The following is a 21,624-nucleotide window of genomic DNA, read 5'->3' on the forward strand; positions in this document are numbered from 1 at the left end:
GTTTTTGTTTGTTTTTTTGCCAGAGTGTCTTGGCTTTCCATGCCTAAAATACTCTCATGGGCTCTTCAGCCAGATCCGAATGCCTTAAGGGCTAATTCTGAGGCCAGAGTACTGTTTAGGACATCTGCCATTCTATGAGTGTACTGTGTACCCCGCTTCCCATGTTGGATCGTTCTCTCCCTCTTAATTCTATCAGATAGTATTAGCAGCCACTAGTCTTGTTTATGTGATCTCTTTGACTCTTAGTCCTATAATTATGATCAATTGTGAACTGAAATTGATCACTTGGACTAGTGAGATGGCATTGGTACATGCCACCTTGATGGGATTGAATTGGAATCCCCTGGCACGTTTCTAACTCTACAATTTGGGGCAAGTCCGATTGAGCATGTCCCAAATTGTATATCTCCTCCCTCTCTTATTCCCATTCTTATATTTAACAGAGATCATTTTTCAGTTAAATTTAAATAAGAATTTTAACAAGTAAAAAGCAAAAAGACCCCAGTTTAGTGGGAATATAGAGAACAGCTATAAAAATGATTGAATAGTAAAATGACCATTTCACTCATATACATGTTTTTGTGAATTAGTTATTCATAATTTTTAGAAGGCTTTTATTGAATGGATACAAATTTTATATATACAGCTACTAGGAATATAGTGGTTCTCCCCCTATTCCCACCATCCCAACCCCACTCCATCCCACCTCCTATTCCCTCACCCATTCAATTCTTCATTAAGATTCATTTTAATTAACTTTATATACAGAGAATCAACTCTATACTAAGTAAAGATTTCAATTATTTGGGCACGCACACATACACACACACACACATACCAGGTATAAAGCACAGATTGAGAGCAACTTTTACAGTTATTTCTCATAGTACAACTCATTAAAGACACAGGTCCTACATGGGGAGTAAGTGCATAGTGACTCCTGTTGTTGATTTAACAACTAACAATCTTATTTTTGATGTCAGTGACCACACAAGGCTCTTGATAAGAGCTGCAAAGGCTATGGAAGCCTTTTGAGTTCACAAACTCCATTGATATTTAGACTGGACCATATGCAAAGTGGAAGTTCTCTACTCCCTTTAAAGAAAAGTACATCCTTCTTTGAAGGCCCCTTTTTTCCAGTGGGGACTCAACTGACAGAGATCCTTCATGTAGAACATTTTTTGCAATAGTGTCTTGGATTTCCATGCTTGAAATGCTCTCATCGGCTTTTCAGCCAGACCAGGAAGCTGCAATGGCTGATTCTGAGGTCAGAGTGTTACTTAAAGTGATTGCCATTCTATGAGTCTGCTGTGTGGCCACTTCCCATGTTGGAACTTTCCTTTTTAGTTCTATCTATTGTTATTACCAGACTCTTGGTCTTACTTATGTGATCCCTTTGACACTTAATCTTATCTATATGATCAATTTCACACGTAACATGATCACTTTATCATGTGAGATGGGATTAGTACCAAGTTTAATGGGATTTGGAGTCCCATGGCAAGTTTTTAGCTTCTTCCTTAGCGGTAAGTCCATGGGAATGTGTGCCAAACTGTACAGCTCTCTACCTCTCATTCCTACTCTTTTTAACTGGGATCTATTTTCTATTGACTTAATACACTTATTATTAATTCAATCTTAAGCAAAGAGTTCAGCCAATGGTATTAAGAAGAAAAAAAAGAATAAATAAAAAATAAAATGAAATAATAAACTGTTCCTCGACAGTTAAGACAGAGTTGTTCAAGTAATTGTTTCTTATAGTGTGTTTCACTTCTACAGGTTTCCTTTTAAGTGCTCTGTTACTTATCACAGATCAGGGAGAACATGGGATTTGTCCCTTTGGGATTGGCTTATTTCACTAAGTATGATTTTTTCAGATTCATCCATTTAGTTGCTAATGACTATATTTTTTTAACCGCTGTGTAGTATCCCATAGTGTACATATCACATAGATTCTTTATCCAGTCTTCTGTTGATGGGCATTTAGCTTGATTCCATGTCTTAGCTATTGTGAATTGAGCTACAATAAACGTGGAGGTGCAGATGAATCTTTTTATTTGCTGATTTGATTTCCTTTGGGTAAATTCTGAGAAGTGGGATGGCTGGGTCATATAATAGGACTAGATTCAGATTTCTGAGGTTTCTCCAAACTGCCTTTCATAGTGGTTTTACTAGTTTGCATTCCCACCAACAGTGGACTAAGGTAGCTTTTTCCTCACATTCTCACCAGCATTTGTTGTTTGTTGATTTCTGTATGAAAGCTATCTAATTGGGGTGAGGTGAAATGTCATTGTGGTTTTGATTTGCATTTCTTGATGGCTAGTGGTCCTGAGCATTTTATTCATGTGTCTGTTGATCATTTGAATTTCCTCTTTTGAGAAATGTCTGTTTAAGTCAAGATGGAAGTTCACTCTCACTCTCTTATTCTCTATCTCTCTCTGCCTTTCAAATAAAATAAATGCTTTAAAGTACCATATAGAATGAACTCTTTCCTGTTCTTTATTTCAACATTTGTGAGATTTGGTCATGTGGTAACAGTTGCAGTAATATATTCATTTTATATCTGCATCACTGTATGATTAGCCCACAAATTGTCTGTTTTAGTGTTGATGGATATTTGAGTTGTTTACAGTTTGGGGCTATTGTAAATTGTGTAGCTATGAGCATTTTCAGACATGTCTTTGGCATATATATATATATACATATATATATACACCTATATATATATATAGAGAGAGAGAGAGATAGATATACATATATTTCTGTTAGGACATAACTAAGAAGAAAATTTGGTGGTAGGAGATATGCATTGTCTTATGCTTTGGTAGATGCTGCCAAGTCATTTTCAAAAGTCACTATCCAAATTTACAATTGCAACAACAATGTATGACACTTCCTGTTGTGCTTCATAATCTCAGTATGTGGGATTGCCAGTCTTTAATCTCAGTCATTTAGGTAGGTACCTAATAGCATTCCACTGTGATTTAAATTCATATTTTACTGACAACTTAAGAGGTTGGGCTACTTTTCATATGCTTATTAATATTTTCATAAATTCAATATCTTGTTTTGTGAAGTACCTATTCAGAATTCCTATCCACTTTTTCCATTGAGTATTCTTTCCCTAATTGATATGTAGGTATTCTTTTATATTTTTATACAATTTTCAAATGTAACAATAGATATGTTTTACATATCTTTTTTCACTCTATGATTCTATTTTCATTCATTTAATAATGTATTGAGAAACAGAAGTTCCAATTTGGAAGTAGTTGATGTCATCAACCTAGTCTTCTACTGTAAGTACTTTTTATGTCCTGTGTAAGAAGTTAGAGAGGCATGGCAATGTTTTTAGTGATATAACATGTGATGACGATACTCAGAAGGATTCCTATTTTACAGAAGAGGTCACTGAATGTGAGAGGAAGTAGGTAAACTAATCTTGAGGAATATATGGAACAATAATGGAGGGGAAGGGGGTACGCACCTGCCTACACAGATAACGCCACTTAAGTTCTCATGAAGGTTGGAGAAAGTAGTCATTAGCCTTCTCATGTAAGACAGCAGCATCTCTAAACTCCTGCACAGAAGTGGCAGAGTTTAGACTTCAGGCCCATTTCTTGCTAAACCAGGTTGAGTCCCAGCTTCTCTTCAGTAAAACTAGAAAATGATTATTTTCCTCTGTAGCAAACCTATCTTATCTCCAGTGACTCTCACTATGATAAACAGGATAAACACACACTCAAATTAAGAGGTGAGTGAACAAGTAACTCCTGTGCATGCATTAAACAAGGGATGCACATTCTCAGAATGCATACAACTTGAGTTTCCTTAGAGAAGACAACATTTAATCCCCAATATAGGATTATTGATCTTTTGTTGTTATTGTTGCTATTGGTAGTGGTGGCAGGGTGTGTGTGTGTGTGTGTGTGGTGTGTGTGTGTGTGTGTGCTTTGCTCCAGTAGAGAAGAAACTATTGCCTGGAGCCACATGGGTCTCACATGGAATAACCACAGTAAACCACTCCCTATGTGAATGGAGAGTTAAGCAACAAACCAGCCTCACTCTGTGAAAATCACCCAGCTTCCCCTAGATAGCACAGCCTTGCCATTGGCACTGCCCCCTCTCACTCTTCAGGTTCCTTGACATCAAAATGCATTTTTATTTTATGGATGCCTTCCAGTCACCTACATCCAGTCAGACTGTAGTCACCCTACACTTGGCCACTATGTAGCAGTCTACATATAATATGCTATGAAGCCCTTAAAATATTTTAGAATGTTCAGGATATGTTCTGTGTAGTGGTTCACTAGCAGATTTTTCACATCTTTCACTCTTCTCCCCTACTGGACACCTAGGAAGGTTTCCCAGACCCACAGAGTTAGGTAAATTCACAAGGCCAACCTGACCACTGAGTTGCAAGCAAATGAGACACATCTTCCTAGCCTGGCATTTAAGGGCAGCTGTCAGCTCTATCCATTATCTCTTCTCAGCCTCGGTGACCCTGAAAATTGTATTGCTATGGTGGAAATACAAAATTCTGATTCTTCTACCTAAAGGGGTGCCCATTAAGCAGCACTAGACATGGAGTGTTAGCATAAATAAATAAATAAACAAACAAACAAATCCTTTGTTATGTTAACTTTCTGAAAGGTGCCAGGAAATGTTTTACTCAGCATAACCTGTCCTACCATGGTGTATCTGACCTAAGAAATATCAAATTCACAGGACTGAGTAACAATACGATGTGTTCACAAGTGTTGAAAGGAAAAACAGGTCAGTTATGTTTTCAGTTGTTGATTTTTGATCCAATTACCTACATCACTCACTTACAATGGAACACTTAATTTTACAAATTAGCATTTAGAAACCAGTTCTCTTATGACTAAAAACTTCAAAAATGAATGGCCAGACCATGAATCTCACAAGATGCATGTAAACCTTGTCCATGTTATTGATGTATAGGAATTAAAACATAACCACCACAGCATGGCTTCAGAAAAGCAGATGAAAATTCTAATGCACTTTCTCATATTATGAATCCAAAGTTAAAGATCAGAGTTCTGAAGAAATAATGTTTTGGTACTAATACTTCTGACAACCCTGTAGCAATGGGTTCTTCAGATTTGGTTTCCAATAGTAAACAAATATGAAGACTTCCATTATTACTAATGCCAGAGGAAAACATAATTTATGTATTAAAAATTATTATCTTGAGACAATTTAGAATACCAAGATTAATGACCAATGAGAAAATTCTAAGTAGTAACCATTTGATCTGAAAATTTTAAAATTCATTTCAATGAAATGTATGCCTAACACGTTACTTTCCCATAAATAACCCACAAATAGTTTTGTTTAAATAAACCACTAACATTTCCAAAAAATCCATGTTTTAAAAGCTGATAAAGTCCTCTCTCAAAATCCTTTACCCACTTAAAAACCTTTGCAGCCTCACCACTATGGGAAAATGTGAAAACCAATGTGATTCAAGCCATTTGCAATGAAAAATGAAGGGAGGAACAGTTATTAAATTGTTTGTTCTATCCCAAATTCATGGACCTGTGTGTTCAATAGAGGATATCAGATGCATTACTCAAAATATGCTGGAACTAATAAAAATATTCATGACTGGAAAATAAGAGCAAAAACATCAACTACCTCGCCTCACTAGGTTCCTGTCAAAGTTGTGGTTTTAAACAACTACAGAAGAATGGGTTTCCTCACCTTCATATCTCAATGTCTTCAAGACATTCAAGAAGTATGGCTCAATCAAAATGGTACAGATAGATGTTCTGTAGTCAGTGGAAAATTACTTTTATCACAAAATAAGGTGATTGCTATTGTAAATCACAGTTAAAATTGCCAAGAGACAAGAAAACAGATCTGTATGCTATTCAGTAAACAAAAAATCTTTACAGCAGACACTTGGAGATCCAACTGTTAAAAAAGGCACAAGATGATTTTGAAGAAGGAGGAAGATGTGTGTGTGTATGTGTGTGTGCGTGTATGTGAGTGTGTGTGAGGGGGTCTCACCTGCATCCACTGAGAAGCCACAGAAACCGCTGTGTACTGAGCCCTGATAAGTGCTCTGCCTCTCTAGTCCCCAGCACTCTCCCACAGAAGCCAGCTTCTCATCTTAACTGAAAGGGAAGGTTTGGACTATAAAACCATGCAATCCTTTCTTGAAATTTTCTTCCTCTCTTGGCCATTTTCCTACTAAGTTATCTGGAAGACCAGTCTTCACAAGAGCCTCCAAGGACAGATGTTGCCAGGATGTTGTCATCAATGATAAATGGACAAAAATCACATCTCAGGAAAGAAAGCAGTTTTGTTGATAAACAACAAATTTCTCCAATTACAGTCACTAGAAAACTCATCCATGGAATGATGTCAGCATGAACAGCAAAGTATGGACTCAAAAAATCTACTCCTCCATAAAAGCAATGAGAACACTAGCAAAAGCTGTCAAGATCAACTTTTTTGGAACTCTACACATTAACCAAAATCTTGCCACAGTACAAAAAAATGCAGATGATATTATTAAGAACAACAAGTTCTAGCCTGAGGAAAAAAAAAAAAGAAAGGAAAAAGAATAAAGAAAAATGTCCTCTGAGATATGTAGGGAATCATAAAGTATATTAACATAGACATATGAGAAGTCCTAAATGATAAGGAAAGAGCAAGAAGGGAAGAAAGAATATTTAAAAAAATAATAACCAAAAACATTTAAAATGTGATGAAAACATAAATAACAAAATTCAAGAAGCTCAATGTATCCTAAACAGAATAAACTCAAAGAGATCAACACCCAGGCACATCGTAATTAAGCTGCCAAAAGACAAAGAGAGAATCCTGAAGCAGTAAAAGAAGCAATCCATGGGGCTGGCACTGTGGCGCAGTGGGTTAATGCCCTGGCCTGAAGCGCGGACATCCCATATGGGCGCCAGTTCGAGACCCGGGTGCTCCACTTCCTGTCCAGCTCTCTGCTATGGCCCAGGAAAGCAGTAAAAGATGGCCCAAGTCCTTGAGCCCCTGTGCCCACGTGGGAAACCAGGACGAAGTTCCTGGCTCCTGGCTTCGGATCAGCACAGCTCCAGCTGTTGCCACCATTTGAGGAGTGAACCATAAGATGGAAGACCTCTCTCTCTCTCTCTCTCTCTCTCTCTCTCTCTCAATCTGTATGCCTCTCCTCTCTGTGTAACTCTTTAAAATAAATAAATAAATCTTTGGGGAAAAAAAGAAGCAATCCATGATGTATTACAGATCCTCACTAAAATTAATACACGGCTTCTAATCAAAACCATAGCTGCAAGTGGGATGACACACACCAAGTGGAACAAAATAAGACCATCAACCAAGAATTCTATATCCAATAAAACTATCCTCAAGAACAGAGAAAAAATGATATTTCCAAGACAAAAACTAAGAAAATTCACTGCTAACATTCCTTTCATAAAAGAAATACCTTAAGAAGTCTTTGAAGCTGAAATGAACAGACTTTGGAGAGTAACTCAAATTTACATGAAGAAATACAGTGCACTGATAAAAGCATTTCTACAATAAAAGAATATAACTGTAATTTTGTTTGTAATATTCATTTGATTTAAAATGACAGCATAAAGTAATAATTACAAAACTGTATTGGTAGAAATAACTGGTATAAAAATTAAATTGTGACAATAATGGCAAAAAAAGCAAGGAGAGAACAGAGCTAAGTAACAAGAAGTTCTTTTATATGCTTCAAACTAAGTTGGTATTAATCTGAACTAGGTTGTTACAAAAATGAAATGTTCATTGCAATTCTCAGGACAAGCACTAAGAAAATAACTCAAAAACTACAACCATAGGGAATCAAAATGCATACAAAAATACCTATTTAATATAAAAAAGGGATCAGTGGCCAGCAGTGGTTTAAACCACTGCCTGCAACACCAGCATCCCATATGAGCACCGGGTCAAATCCTGGCTGCTCCATTTCTGACCTAACTCCCTGCTAATGTGCTTGGGAAAACAGCTCAAGATGGCCCAAATACTTGGGCCCCTACCACCTACCACCTACCACCCAGATGAAGTTTCAGGCTCCTGCCTTCAGCTTGGCATAACTCTCAGCCATTGAGGCCATTTGGGAAGGAACCAGAAGATAGAAGACCCCTCTCTGTGTGTGTATGAGTGTCTGTGGGTGTATATCTATGAAATTCTGACTGTTGAATCATTTTTTTAAATAAAAATGGGGGGGATCAGCACTGTGACATAATAGGTAGAGTTGTCACCTGCAATGCTGGCATCCCATATGGGTGCCAGTTAGAGTCCCAGCTGCCCAATTTCCAATCCAGCTCCCTGCTAATGTGCCTGGGAAAGCAGTAGAAATTGGCCCAAGTACCTGGATAGAGTTCCAGTCTCCTGTGTAATAAAGCCAATGGGTATACATTGCCTCTTTTTTTTTTTTTTTTTTTGACAGGCAGAGTGGATAGTGAGAGAGAGAGAGACAGAGAAAAAGGTCTTCCTTTTGCCGTTGGTTCACCCTCCAATGGCCGCCGCGGCCGGCGCACCATGCTGATCCGAAGCCAGGAGCCAGGTGCTTCTCCTGGTCTCCCATGGGATGCAGGGCCCAAGCACTTGGGACGTCCTCCACTGCACTCCCTTGCCACAGCAGAGAGCTGGCCTGGAAGAGGGGCAACTGGGACAGAATCCGGCACCCCGACCAGGACTAGAACCCGGTGTGCCGGCGCCGCAAGGTGGAGGATTAGCCTATTGAGCCGCAGCGCCAGCCCACATTGCCTCTTTCTCCCACTAAACCCGATAGCAGTTCTTGACAATCCAATGGAATGGAGTAGCCAGTAGTCCCTAATAGTGTTCAGCACATGGATGAAGCCTTATTTTGGCTCACTGCCTTTGCTATTCTGCCTTCTAATTTCTTACCTCTCTTCCCTAGGAGAGTACTCCCCATTGAATATCTCACACATCAGCTTTTGCCTTGGGGTTTCCTTTCTGAAGAACCAACCTGAGTCAACCACATATGAAATCCTCACAAAAATTAAACTGGATTCTACAGGAGTCAATGAGAAATGTGTTCACGCATTCTATAAACCTATACCTTGTATGTGCAATATGTCAGGTGTTAACACAAGGCACTGAGAAGATAAAAATACAGAAAATACACATAACACCCTTGAGTCTACTTGGGCATGAAGAGGTCAGGGGGCTGAGGAGAAATGATGAAAATAACATCTAAGTTCTTTTTTTTTTTTTTGACAGGCAGAGTTAGACAGTGAGAGAGAGAGAGAGAGAAAGACAGAGAGAAAGGTCTTCCTTCCATTGGTTCACCCCCAAATGGCCACTATGGCCAGTGCGCTGCTTCGAACCGAAGCCAGGAGCCAGGTGCTTCCTCCTTGTCTCCCACTCGGGTGCAGGGCCCAAGGACTTGGGCCACAGCAGAGAGCTGGACTGGAAGAGGGGCAACTGGGACAGAATCCAGCGCCCCAACTGGAACTAGAACCCGGGGTACTGGCGCCGCAGGCGGAGGATTAGCCTAGTGAGCCGTGGTGGGGGCTGCATATAAGTTCTATACTGAAGGTATATACAGGCTCTGTGGGGTGCAGGAGAGTGAGTCTGACTGGGCCAAGTGCTGACAACAGTGTGGTGTAGTTGGGCCTTCTGTGCACTGCTGTGGCAATGTGAAGTGACAAAGTCCCTCTGGAAAATGGTGTGACAGTTTATTTTAAAGTTAAAAATAAACCCACTATATAAGCCAGCAGTCCCTCTACTCACAATCACCAAAAACTGGAAGCAGCCCAAACAAAATGGGTCAAACCAAACAAACACATCCATGACATGGAACGGTACTTAGCAAAAGAAGGAACAAACTGTTGGTACACACAGCAACCTGGGTGAATCTGGAAGCCATTATGCTGTTAGAGAAACCAATCTCAAAAAGTTGCTACAATCATAGATATGATGTTCTCGAAAAGACAAAATTATGGTGATGGAGAATAATCTGTTCTTGCCAGGACTGGAAGCAGAGGGAGTGATCACAAAAGGAGAGCACAAGGAAGGGATTTTTGGTGATCTAACTCTGTATTCTGCATTCTGATTGTAGTGGAGGTTACATACACCTACCTTGTGTTAAAATTCATAGAAATTTACATGCAAAAGAAAAGGCAATTTGGGCCCATGTTAATTTTAAAAATAAAGAAAAAAGTCAATTATGTGATTAGATTATGAGTCTTAGGGAATGTGTTAAATGATGACACATTTTGCTACATAATGCACATTTTTAAATAATATCACCTTGTGTTGTATAACACTACATTATGTCTTATAATATCACATGTGTTGCTTGCTATGTACTGTATTAAATGATGTCATGCATTACATGATGCATGTCATGTGATATATCATACTGTGTTATATTATGTAACATGTCACAATATACTTCATGTGGCATGAAACCCTGTTGTGTTACATGATGTAAATGTTCTATGTTATCACTTTGTATTTTGATATTACATTTATACAATGTCATTTTGTATTATATGATGCATAGTATAATATGACATCACCTGTGTCATAGGACATCATGTTGTGTCATATGTCACACATTACATATGTAATTTGGTGATGTAATGTTACCTTGTAGAATCACAATGTAGAAACTCATCTTACAAAGCAGGCTACATTCAAAACAAAATTTTACTAAAGACAAATGATCACATTCTCTATTTACTGAAGCCCTGGAAAGATCCTGCAACTATTTTGCTCCTGTTATCAGGAGAGTTATTGTAATTCTAAGGAAACTGTATTCTTTTAAAATACATGCTAACCAAATCTCTCCTATTCAATCTAATATCATGAAAAATATGCAAATGCATGGATTATATACTCCAGAATCCCCAGATAAAACCATGGGTACACAAACTCTAACTGGAAACAGAGCAAGATTTAAAAACAGAAAAGATACAATCACAGATGCAACAAACACAAAGAAAGAAATGAGACACCTTTATTAAAACCATAAACTTCAAAGGCTAAATGAAGCTTCACTGTAATCAAGATTTAAGTCCATATATTTAAAGACTGACATTAGGTTTTAAAATTAGGGTTCTTTATGCAAGTATTACTGTTAAGTGCTAGCAAGATTGTTCATAAACTGTCATATTTTTAGTTTTTAAAATGACTGCTCTGTTCTTTTAAAGTAGAATCTCAAATAAAATTAGAAACAAAATAATCTGTGAACATCCAAAAGAATCCTCTAATGGGACACTTCTTCTCACAAAACATTAGTTTTATTATATTTGTTAAATTACCAGTAGTGGCCATTTAACATTACTGTGCAGATTAAAGACTTGTAATGCTAAAATTATGTTTTGTCTGAGTATAATTAAAAATAATTACACTGCAACAGCTTCTAGATATAATCCATAAAAAGCAAAGGAAGTGCATGACATTGTTGCCAGTCTAGCTCTGGCATTCTCCATTACTTCATTGAGATTCCATGTGGATCAGCTCTCAGGTGTAGCTAAAAACACCTGTCAGCTCAGAGTCAAGCCTAGGCCACCTGGCAAATTGGATTTGAGATTATTTATGGAAATGAACTCTGAGAGACTGCAAATGTGTGATAGAAAGGTGGACAACCAGTCCAAAGCAGGTATATCATGTGCTGCATGTGAGAATTTGGAAATATGGTTTTATTTTTATATGACAGAAAATGGAAGTTGACTACTAAAGATTTCTAATGATAGCTAGAAACCCGACAGTGATTTTATGTGAATAACTGACGCTGGATGCAATATTCATCTGTGTTACAAGGTTCAGAGGCTTTCCTTTCTACAGCAGGTAAATTCCTTGAAAGTCGTCACAAATCAAACATTTATCAAATAAGATACAGACATTAGGAGAGTTCACTTTTGAATAAAACCATGGGTACAGCTTTGGTTAAAGAAAAGACTTCCTGATACCTCCTCAAATTTAGCTTTCTCATTAACCTGTGCTTTCGTGAGGGAGGGGTTTGGAAGGGATTTTCTGTCACTTTGTTTTAAATAATGACACTATTGGAGGTAAGAAATTTCTACAGAGGATGGATAATGTTCATGAAAAGTGTGTTAGCAAGCTCAATCTGAAAGGGACCCACGTTCTCAAGTGGGGAAGGGTCTCCATCCCCGTCTGAGAGCTGGGGTGTGGTTGAAGCCACAGAAGGGACTTATGAGAAGGTGGGAGAGTGGGTTTTGCTGCATAGAGAAAACAGCTTCCCAGTCCAGTAAGGAGAGCGGGCCTGCACAGAGCACTTGTAACTCTCCAGCCCTTCCACAGTCTCTCATTTAGTCATCACCTTGAGCTGTGGATCTGCAAAGCAGAAGAACTGGCTTTGCCAACAAACCTTCCTGTCTCCTCAAGGAACAGTTTAAAGAGATGGCTACCAAGTATAATAGAGATGACAGTCTCTGCTCCGTATCTCTCTAAGGTTAAATGCTGGAGGCGCTAAGGACCCGGGCCCCAAGTTGGCAGAAACTGAAACTCTCAATCTATCTCCATCATCAAAGTGGTACAAACAGGCTTGTGCCCACCAGCTGTCTCTGCCCTCTCCAGCATCCTTACCTCATTGCTGCTTATAGGTACAGTGAGTGTATGGGCATCTGCTTTGAAGTCTTCTCTACAGACTCTGATATCAATTGCAAAGCCTAACAACAAAAACTAACAAAAAATTAGACTCACCTAGATCAAGATGAACGCCAGGGACAAATGAATTGAGGAAGAACGTGAAGATAACAAATCCTAGCACTGTCAGGCATTTGACGAGCAGAATTCGGTCTGATATCCTATGCTGTAAGAGGAAAAACACATCTCATTTACTCAGTGCAGCCTGATTCCTGCATTGTGTCCACAATCCCACGTGACTTGAATTGCTACAGTTTCCTCCTTATAATGAAAGATAGAAGATCTTGAAGCTGAAATAAGATAACCAGGTAACGTGTTAGAAAGAAAATTGTAGAGTCAGGATTGTCCCATTCAAAATTGTTTTGAAAAATAAACACAATAGACATAAAAAGCAATGGTTCTTTTATACAACATTGGATTCTCCATTTAACACAGAAAGTGTTAAGCTGTTCCAGCCCTACTCCAGTGTCTGGTGGGAGGGTGACAAATCACCTCCAAGGACCTTGCCATTCAAGCACTGAGGCCAGTGCTGTGGCATAGTGGGTAAGGCTGCTGCCTTCCAGTGCCAGCATACTATGTGGGCGCTGGTTCTAATCCCAGCTGCTCCTCTCCCAATCCAGCTCTCTGCTATGGCCTGGGAAAGCAATAGAAAATAGCCCAAGACTTTGGGCCCTGTACCCATGTGGGAGATCTGGATGAAGCAGCTGGCTGCTGGCTTTGGATCAGATCGACTGAGCTCTGGCTGTTGCGGCCATTTGGGGAGTGAACCAGGAGATGAAAGACCTCTCTCTCTCTCTCTCTCTCTCTCTCTCTCTCTCTCTCTCTCTCTCTCTCTGCCTCTGCCTCTCTGTAACTCTTTCAAATACATCTTTTAAAAAAAAAAAAGACACAAGCACTTCAACAGGTGCTTGGGTGGTTACAATCTTTCTGTTCAACTTTCTTAATAAGCAAAGCCTGTGGTCTTGAGGTTAACATGTTCTTGCAATACCATGACTCCTGATAAGGCTCTCGCCATATTCTTTCAATAACATTCATGAGGGTCTCAGAGTATGGGTGATGCCCCCTAACCACTGGGGTGACACCCTTGGGAATCTGCAATGCCTTTATTAACCTTGGAGTCACAGGGCAGGAGTAGGTGTTCTTCTCAGTGAAGCTGTGCCTGTGGGGCCAGGGCCAGGGAGCACAGACAAGGGCCAGCTTGGCCTACTCTACTAACTGAGTTACCGTATGCAACCAAGTTCCACCATCTGTCCCAACCACTGCACCAGGTATTTTGTTAAATGTGTCATCCCCAGCCAGCACACCTGTCTGTCTAATCCATCTATATTTATATAGAAATATAGTTGTCCCTCACATTTTCAGAATCACCCACAGGTAACAAAATCCTCAGATGATCAAGTCCCTTGTCTAAAATGTAGTAGTTGCATATAACATATACACATTCTCCTATATAATTTAAATCGTCTCTAGTTATAACACCTAAAACGATGTCACTGTTATGTAAATAGTTGCTATTCTCTTAATATGTACATATTCAATACAGACACATTTTTTCAAATATTTTCAGTCCCAGTGGTTGAATTGGCAGGATACAAAGGGCTGACTTGTAGACATCTGTGCTTACTGATCTCTATAGATTTATACAGATGTATATGTAAAATAAACAGAGAGACATGGATATAATAAGTACAGACATACAAATATATGTATGTAGAGGTAGATAATTTTTCCTCATGAATTTCTGGTCACAGGCTGCTGCCATCAAAAACATAAGCAGCTGGCCCCCACTCACCTCTCCTTTCCCTCGTCCAAGGAAGGCTGACTTTTCAACATGATTTTGTGATGAAGAATTAAGAAGAAAGGGACAGAGTAGGGGGAAAAACTGAAGTTCTCAGAGGAAATCAATATGGACTCCCATTAAGTACACAGGGAATCATGACAAACCTTCCCTAGGTCACATCAACCACAGAAAAGTCAGTCTGACCACAGCCAGTTCAAAGAGTGGAGGTGGAGGACCGGGCAGGCCTAAGAAGGAGCCGTGTCATGCAGCTGGAATAAGTGGTGTTTCGCTTGGGTGTCTGACTGGGTGTCAGGCACGTTTTGGCCATCTAGGCTTATTTTGGAAGGAATTCTTCGATGCAAGAAATGGATATTGCCAAGCCCGTTGCTTCACCTTCTATTTCATCCCAATCCTTGTCCACCAGTTCACAGAGAGGTACTCAGTCTCTCCTCTAACTTGTAGCCAAAACAACATGGTCTAGCAAGGTACGCTGGGTTTCTATAAACTTGGGGCCCAGAATGGTATCATAGCTTCCCCTTCTCACTCAACCCTGACCATCTGCATGGGACAAAGACTGGGAAGAGAGTTCACAAACCCAAACCCCCAAAATAACACATTGCCTACCAAGACTCCAATGTCTGAATTTCTTTTAGCCAAGAACAAAATGTGCCAAGCATAATGAGACAGTAGGTGTTCAATCTCTCTGCAGAAAAGAGACCACCTGGACTGGAAATTCCACGGAATGCAAATGAATCCTAGCAGATCTGAAGCAGAGTTCTCTCTGCTGAGGGGTGTGAGGCCTGGATCCCCACAGCTGGGCTGAAAAAGTCTGCGATGGCAGGAAATGAGTAGAGGAATCCGAAATGACCTCTAAAGGTGAATATTGTGGCCCAGCAAGTTAAATAATTTATATATAACTTAGGACACCCATGTTTCCTGTCCGAGTGCCTGGCCCAAGCCCCAGCTACTCCACTTCCAATCCAGCTTTCTGCTGATACACCTGGGAGGCAGCAGATGATGGCCCAAGTATTTGGGTCCCTACCACCCATGCATGAAACTGGAATGGATTTCCTGGTTCTGGCTTTGACCTGCCCCAGGCCCAGACGTTGCAAGCATTTGAGGAGTAAACCACTATACGATATGGAAGTGTGCTCTGCATGTGTGTGTGTGTGTGTCTACCTTTCAAATAAATAAATCCTCAAAAATAATGGATTCTGTCCCAGAACTCAGCCTGTTATGGCATGAAACCACGCATCCTGTGTCTGTCCCTGATGCTATTCTACCACATCTCACCAGCCCCAGCTGTCTCCTCTGCACAACACAGAACTGGAGACCTGCCTTTCAGAGTCAGAAGGCTGGGGAGTCTCAGGCACCAGCACATTGGCGAGGTGGGCCTCTGGGTGTCTCTCCAGAGCACACTTCAGGGGCATCTTAAAGGGCATATAAAATGTTAACGTCTCAATTTTCTGGCAGAATATGGCTACCATGTCATGTTTTCCCCATTAACTCATAGAAATAAATTCTGTCGAATCTATAGCTTCAGGAATAAAAAGAGAAATAGCTTCAGGTATTAACCTCAAAGGAGGTAAAGAAAATGAATACATTGTTCTCTTCTTCAAGAGATAAATCCTAGACATCCCAGAGAAAAGAAACCACAATACCTTTTTTTGCAGTTCCTGGATATTGGTCTCCCAATTTTTGTCTTCCTGTGAGATTTGCCTAAAAGAGAACAGGACAGACTCATTATTTCCCCAGTTGTACTGAGCAGTAAGACTGTCAACAACACTCTGAGCCTGGCACAGGCACATAAGGGGCACAATTGGAGACAGAAGGTGACCAGAGACGTTGCTTTGTTAATTGGGAAATACGGCCATGCTTTACTTCCAAAGAATAATCTCACAAGAAGTGATCCAAATGTTGAATGAAGTGTGTGTGAATATGCATGTTCATGGTTAATATGCATGGTTAACTCTGGGGGTCCACCTGAGTGGATTAAGGAACACCTGGAATCAAGAGACTAGGGGTGCACCTGTGAGGGTGTTTCCAGGGGACAGCAGCTTGAGACTAAATGAACCAGAGGGGAAAATCGACCTTCAGCGCAGATGGCCACTATTCAACTGGCTGAGGCTGGAGGGGACGAAAACAAAGAAGGAGTGAATATGTCCATCTCAGAGATATGGATGCATGTTCCTCTCCTCTCCTGAGATACCGGAACTCCAGGATCTCTGGACTCTGGGCTCTGGGACTTACAACAGTAGCCCCTAGGGTTCCCAGGCCTGTGGAATTAGACTGAGTTACACCTCAGCTTCCTTTCAGACTGAGCAAAGCTACCAGCATCCTAGGGTCTCTAGCTTGCAGGCAGTCCATTGTGGATCTCCTCAGTCTCCATAATCACAAGAGGCAATTTCCCTACTAAATGCCTTCACACCTCTCTCTCTCTCTGTGTGTGTGTATGTGTGTGTGTGTGCGTGTGCCCTAATGATTCTGTCACTCAAACACTGACTACTCTGCATGGCAAGTGTGAGCACAGGGACCAACATGAAGAACATTTCATTCATTCATGTGCCAACAGGCAAGCAAGAGGAATGGCTGCAAACCACCTGTATTTTCTTCTGTATACTTCCTACTTTCTGAATTTCTTGTTTCCAAAATAAGGACCATGTACCTGTAGCAGAAATGGCTTTTGCCGTAGGAGTTATTTGTAACCACTGAAGATCAGTTTTGAAGCGCTTTTATATCTGCTTCCTTCAGTCGCAGTGCCCCCATCTCTGTCCTAGCACCCTCCCCCCGACCCCACCCCATCCAGTACCACCCGTTTGTCTTTCCTATTCATCTTTGCAACTTAGCCAACCTTTTCTGGCTCATTTTCTCCTACACCAATCAGGGAAAAGCACTGCACAGAGGAAAATGTAGTTTTAGTCACATAGTACAAGATTAAAAGCAAGCTGACCACACCGTCGGGTCTATGGGAAATCACAGCAGACCCGTTTGAGTGATTCTGAGGAAAGTTTTTAGAAGGAAACCGGAAGCAAGACCTGCAGAACTAGCACTTTCCAGTCAGTGCCGCGGCTCAATAGGCTAATCCTCCGCCTGTGGCGCCGGCACACCGGGTTCTAGTCTGGGTCAGAGCGCTGGATTCTGTCCCGGTTGCTCCTCTCCCAGTCCAGCTCTCTGCTGTGGCCTGGGAGTACAGTGGAGGATGGCCCAGGTCCTTGGGCCCTGCACCTGCATGGGAGACCAGGAGAAGCACCTGGCTCCTGGCTACGGATCAGCATGGTGCGCCAGCCACAGCAGCCATTAGGGGGTGAACCAACGGAAAAGGAAGACCTTTCTCTCTGTCTCTCTCTCTCACTGTCCACTCTGCCTGTCAAAAATAAAAATTAAAAAAAAAAAAAGAACTAGCACTTTCCCCGGATGACCCTCTTCCCATCTGCTCCTCAATGAATGTGTGGCCTCCATGTCTTTATCTGCCACCAGCACAGGATCAGCTGATAGGAACTTGGTTACTCTCCAAGGGCACGTGTTTCTTCACAACTGTGAGCCTGAGATCACCCTATGCAAGGACAGTTTATTTCTGCATCTTTAATTTATGAAAATTGTCTCCTTCAATATCTATGCTGGTTTTTAAAGTTGGTCAGGCTTGGGTTTATGGAACACCCATGTCTCAAACCAGAGTGAATGGGTTTGAAACTCAATTACAGCTCCTGACTCCAATGTCCTGTGAGCACAGACCCTGGGAGGCAGCAGGTGATGGCTCAAATAATTGGGTTCCTGATACCCATGTGAGAATCCTGGGTTGAGTTCCTGACTCCTGGATTTGGCCTAGCTTAGTCCTGGCCATTGTGAGCTGTCGGGGAGAGATGGGAGCTAGCTAGTTCTCTTCCTTCCTCCCTCCCTTCCTCCCTCTCTGTATCTCTCTCTCCTTCCCTCCCTCCCTCTCTTTCTTTCTCTCCCTCCCTCTCTCCCTCCCTCTCTCCAATAAAAAAATTTACAACAATAAAGTTGGATTCTCTGCCCCCAGTCTTCAACTCAAGACTTCCTTTAGCTTATGGATCACAGGTCCTGCTTCTCCAGCATCACTGGGTGGAGGTGGGTCCTGGGTTGGGGATGAGGCTGGTGCTGCTGAGACAGTACTTCACCCCTGCGCTGCATCTCTGCACTCTATGCTTATCTGAGGGCTTGCCTATGGCATTTTCTTCTACTAACAGACCAGCCCTCAAGAAGCCATGCAGGCTGAGCCATCATGTGTCAGCTGCTCTCAGCGACCTGCATCAGGCAAGACCAGTCTCAAGCTCATTCGCAAGGATACGTGTTAGACTTTTCATCTCTACCCACCCCCAGCTCAGTTGTAGGAATGCACCAACATCCCTTAGGGGCCACTGAGTTCCTGCTTTTCCTACCAGAGCTTCCAGATTGGTGGCAGACTAGAAATCAGCACCTTATGGTAATGAGGAGAAGCAACTCACCAAACTTGTGGTTACTATTTAGGCCTCAGTTTGGACTAAAAATGAATACTAGGAAATGAATTCAGAGGGTTTAGGTAATATGGTGATATTTGAGATGCCTGAAAATCAACTAGTAGGATAATATTTTGTCACATTTGTTATGTTAATTGTTTTTTTTATTTAAAATGTGGGAGGCCCAGTAGTGTGAGTTCAGTCCCTAGCATCACTTACCAAGCTATTTAGCCCTGGGAAAGTTGTTCCAACTCTCCAAGCCTCTGTGTTCATGTCCTTAAACTACACTAATGCCATGATACAACATGCAGAGTTAAGTGAGAGTTAAACAACACAATGCACTATGAAAGAATTAGCACATTGTGTGACACCTAAAAACCACTCATTAGTATGCAGCTAGTGTCATGATTTTATAATGCTAGGAAATGCTCTGAAGAATAATCACTGTAGCTCACTTCATTGGTGTGTTGTATAGCATTCAGACACTATTAAGGTATCCATGGAATAGGCTGTTCATGAAATTCCCTCATTAAACGTAACCACTAAAGATGAGAACCACTGCCGTAAATCAAGTGTGACCCCAGGAGTGTCCCACTTGGTACCTGTTGAAGGTGTGCAGCCTCCGTGCCAGCAAGCGCTCCAGTGCCAGCACCTTCCGCATCAACAGGCCACGCACCGCTGTCTCCTCCCGGCTGGCTGGGCTGATGCGCTGTGCAGTCAGGCGCCAGACATGAATCTCGTGCTTCAGTTCTGCAGAGACAGGAAGAGGAGGCCTGGGTTTCTCATGGCGTCAGTCATCAGCAACACTCGGCTGTTCACCGTGCACACTGACAATGTGCAGGTAGCCCAAATCAACTCAAAGCAGTGATTTCTAAATATATAAATGATTGTAATGGGAACAGGTGATAAAGCTGACATAAAAATCACCACGGAAGTTAAATAACACGATTTCAAGCTTTGGGTAAAGAACAAATCCCACTCTTGAAGAGTTACATCGTCAATGCTAGCACCGAATGACCTTGCCCTCTTCTTGCAGGAAGCGGGTCGGGTCCTGATTTTAACCCAAATCTAGACATCGCCCAAAGGGTGGGAGGGCGGGTATAGTGGGAAGGATAACTACATTGCTATTTATTAAATGCATGAAGTTTGTATACCTTAAATAAAAGGTTTCTAGGGGAAAAAACAGATCTGCTGAAAATAGAAAGCAAAAGTGTAATTCTCAGGAGATAATGCTAGGACCTTCCTGTAGGGCATTTAGTAAGAGGCAGGAGGTAAGAGAAGCCCTCACTCCTATCAAGGCACAAGTCCAAGACATGGGTGAGAGAGGCAGACAATGTCAGATGAAATACTGACATCAAGAGAATGGACTGGGTTTTCACTCACCACTGAATTCAGGCACCTTCTTATTTAGAGAAGTGGAGAAAAATGATTTGTCAGGGCATTGTCTCTTAAGATATTAAAATATTTCATGAATGCTTACATTTGACTTCTATTTTACCATTAAAAATACTACACAAACTTATCAAAATTGTCATTAAAAATAAAAGAAAGCAGGAACCACTCAGATACAATGTCCTATACTGTATATTGTAAAAGTTAAAGATGGAATTAAAAGATCAAAACCTTTCAATAAGGATCGAAAGCAGCTGGCAACCAGCTCAAGGCAGAAGCAAGGCACAGCAATGACCAAAGACCTGCGAGGTAGCATGAACATGATGGTTCAATCAAAAACTAACAATGCCACCTTTCAAGCCCACTGTATTCAGCACATGCTTACTTATCGCCTGTGATGTGGCAGACCTACTGCATTGCTGAGAAAACAACAGTAACAGGCAGAGATTCAGACTGCAAATGAAGCCTGCCAAGACTCAGATTGGGAAGTAACTAGCAGGATGCATGAGCACTGAAACTATTGCAGTTAGCACAGAGTTTTCTAAAGCTTCAGCTTTACAAAGAGGCATTGGCATCGTAGCTTCCTAATAAAACAAACGTGGGAACAATTCAAGGGCCTCTCAGAGAAACAGAACCACAGTTTCCTTTTGAAAAGTCTCACAATTCATTAAACCATCTATGCAGTTACAGTAACATAAACAGAAGACGGAAGAGAGGAAAAAGAATACAGGGGGCCAGCACCGTGGCTTAACAGGCTAATCCTCCACCTTGCGGTGCCAGCACACCGGGTTCTAGTCCCTGTTGGGGCGCCGGATTCTGCCCCAGTTGCCCCTCTCCCAGGCCAGCTCTCTGCAATGGCCTGGGAAGGCAGTGGAGGATGGCCCAAGTGCTTGGGCCCTGCACCCGCATGGGAGACCAGGAGAAGCACCTGGCTCCTGGCTTCAGATCAGCACGATGCGCCAGCCGCAGCGGCCATTGGAGTGTGAACCAATGGCACAAAGGAAGACCTTTCTCTCTGTCTCTCTGTCTCTCTCACTATCCACTCTGCCTGTCAAAAAAAAAAAAAAAAAAAGAATACAGGGGGAGGAAGAAGAGGAAGAGTAGGAGCAGGAGAGCAGGAAGGGGAGGAGAGGAGTGGAAGACAGGAAGGAAGGATCAGGAGGAGGAGAACCACCAATGAACAGGCCTTCTGAAAGACAACAAAGACACCCTGTCGGGACAGGAAAGGGGAGATGGAGTGGTAGAACAGCTTCGGTGTAAGTTCAGAGAGGGCCACTGTTTGACCCAGCGCTCTGAACATCACTATGTGAAGGGTTTCATTGCCTTTCACCCAGAGACTCA

At 41.5% G+C, this 21,624-nt stretch overlaps 1 protein-coding gene across 1 annotated transcript in view; it reads right to left on the minus strand.

Moving 5' to 3' along the window:
- Window positions 1–21,624, minus strand: part of OCA2 (OCA2 melanosomal transmembrane protein) — a 343,821-nt gene that overhangs the window by 194,761 nt on the left and 127,436 nt on the right. Inside the window, exons 15-17 of the mRNA XM_062204569.1 lie at window positions 19,494–19,641; window positions 16,096–16,153; window positions 12,712–12,820 (exon numbers count right to left, since the gene is read on the minus strand). Coding sequence (XP_062060553.1) covers window positions 12,712–12,820; window positions 16,096–16,153; window positions 19,494–19,641 — 315 coding nt within the window. The remainder of the gene's footprint in view (window positions 1–12,711; window positions 12,821–16,095; window positions 16,154–19,493; window positions 19,642–21,624) is intronic.

This window comes from Lepus europaeus, chromosome 11, assembly GCF_033115175.1.
Source record: "Lepus europaeus isolate LE1 chromosome 11, mLepTim1.pri, whole genome shotgun sequence".
Taxonomy (NCBI): domain Eukaryota; kingdom Metazoa; phylum Chordata; class Mammalia; order Lagomorpha; family Leporidae; genus Lepus; species Lepus europaeus.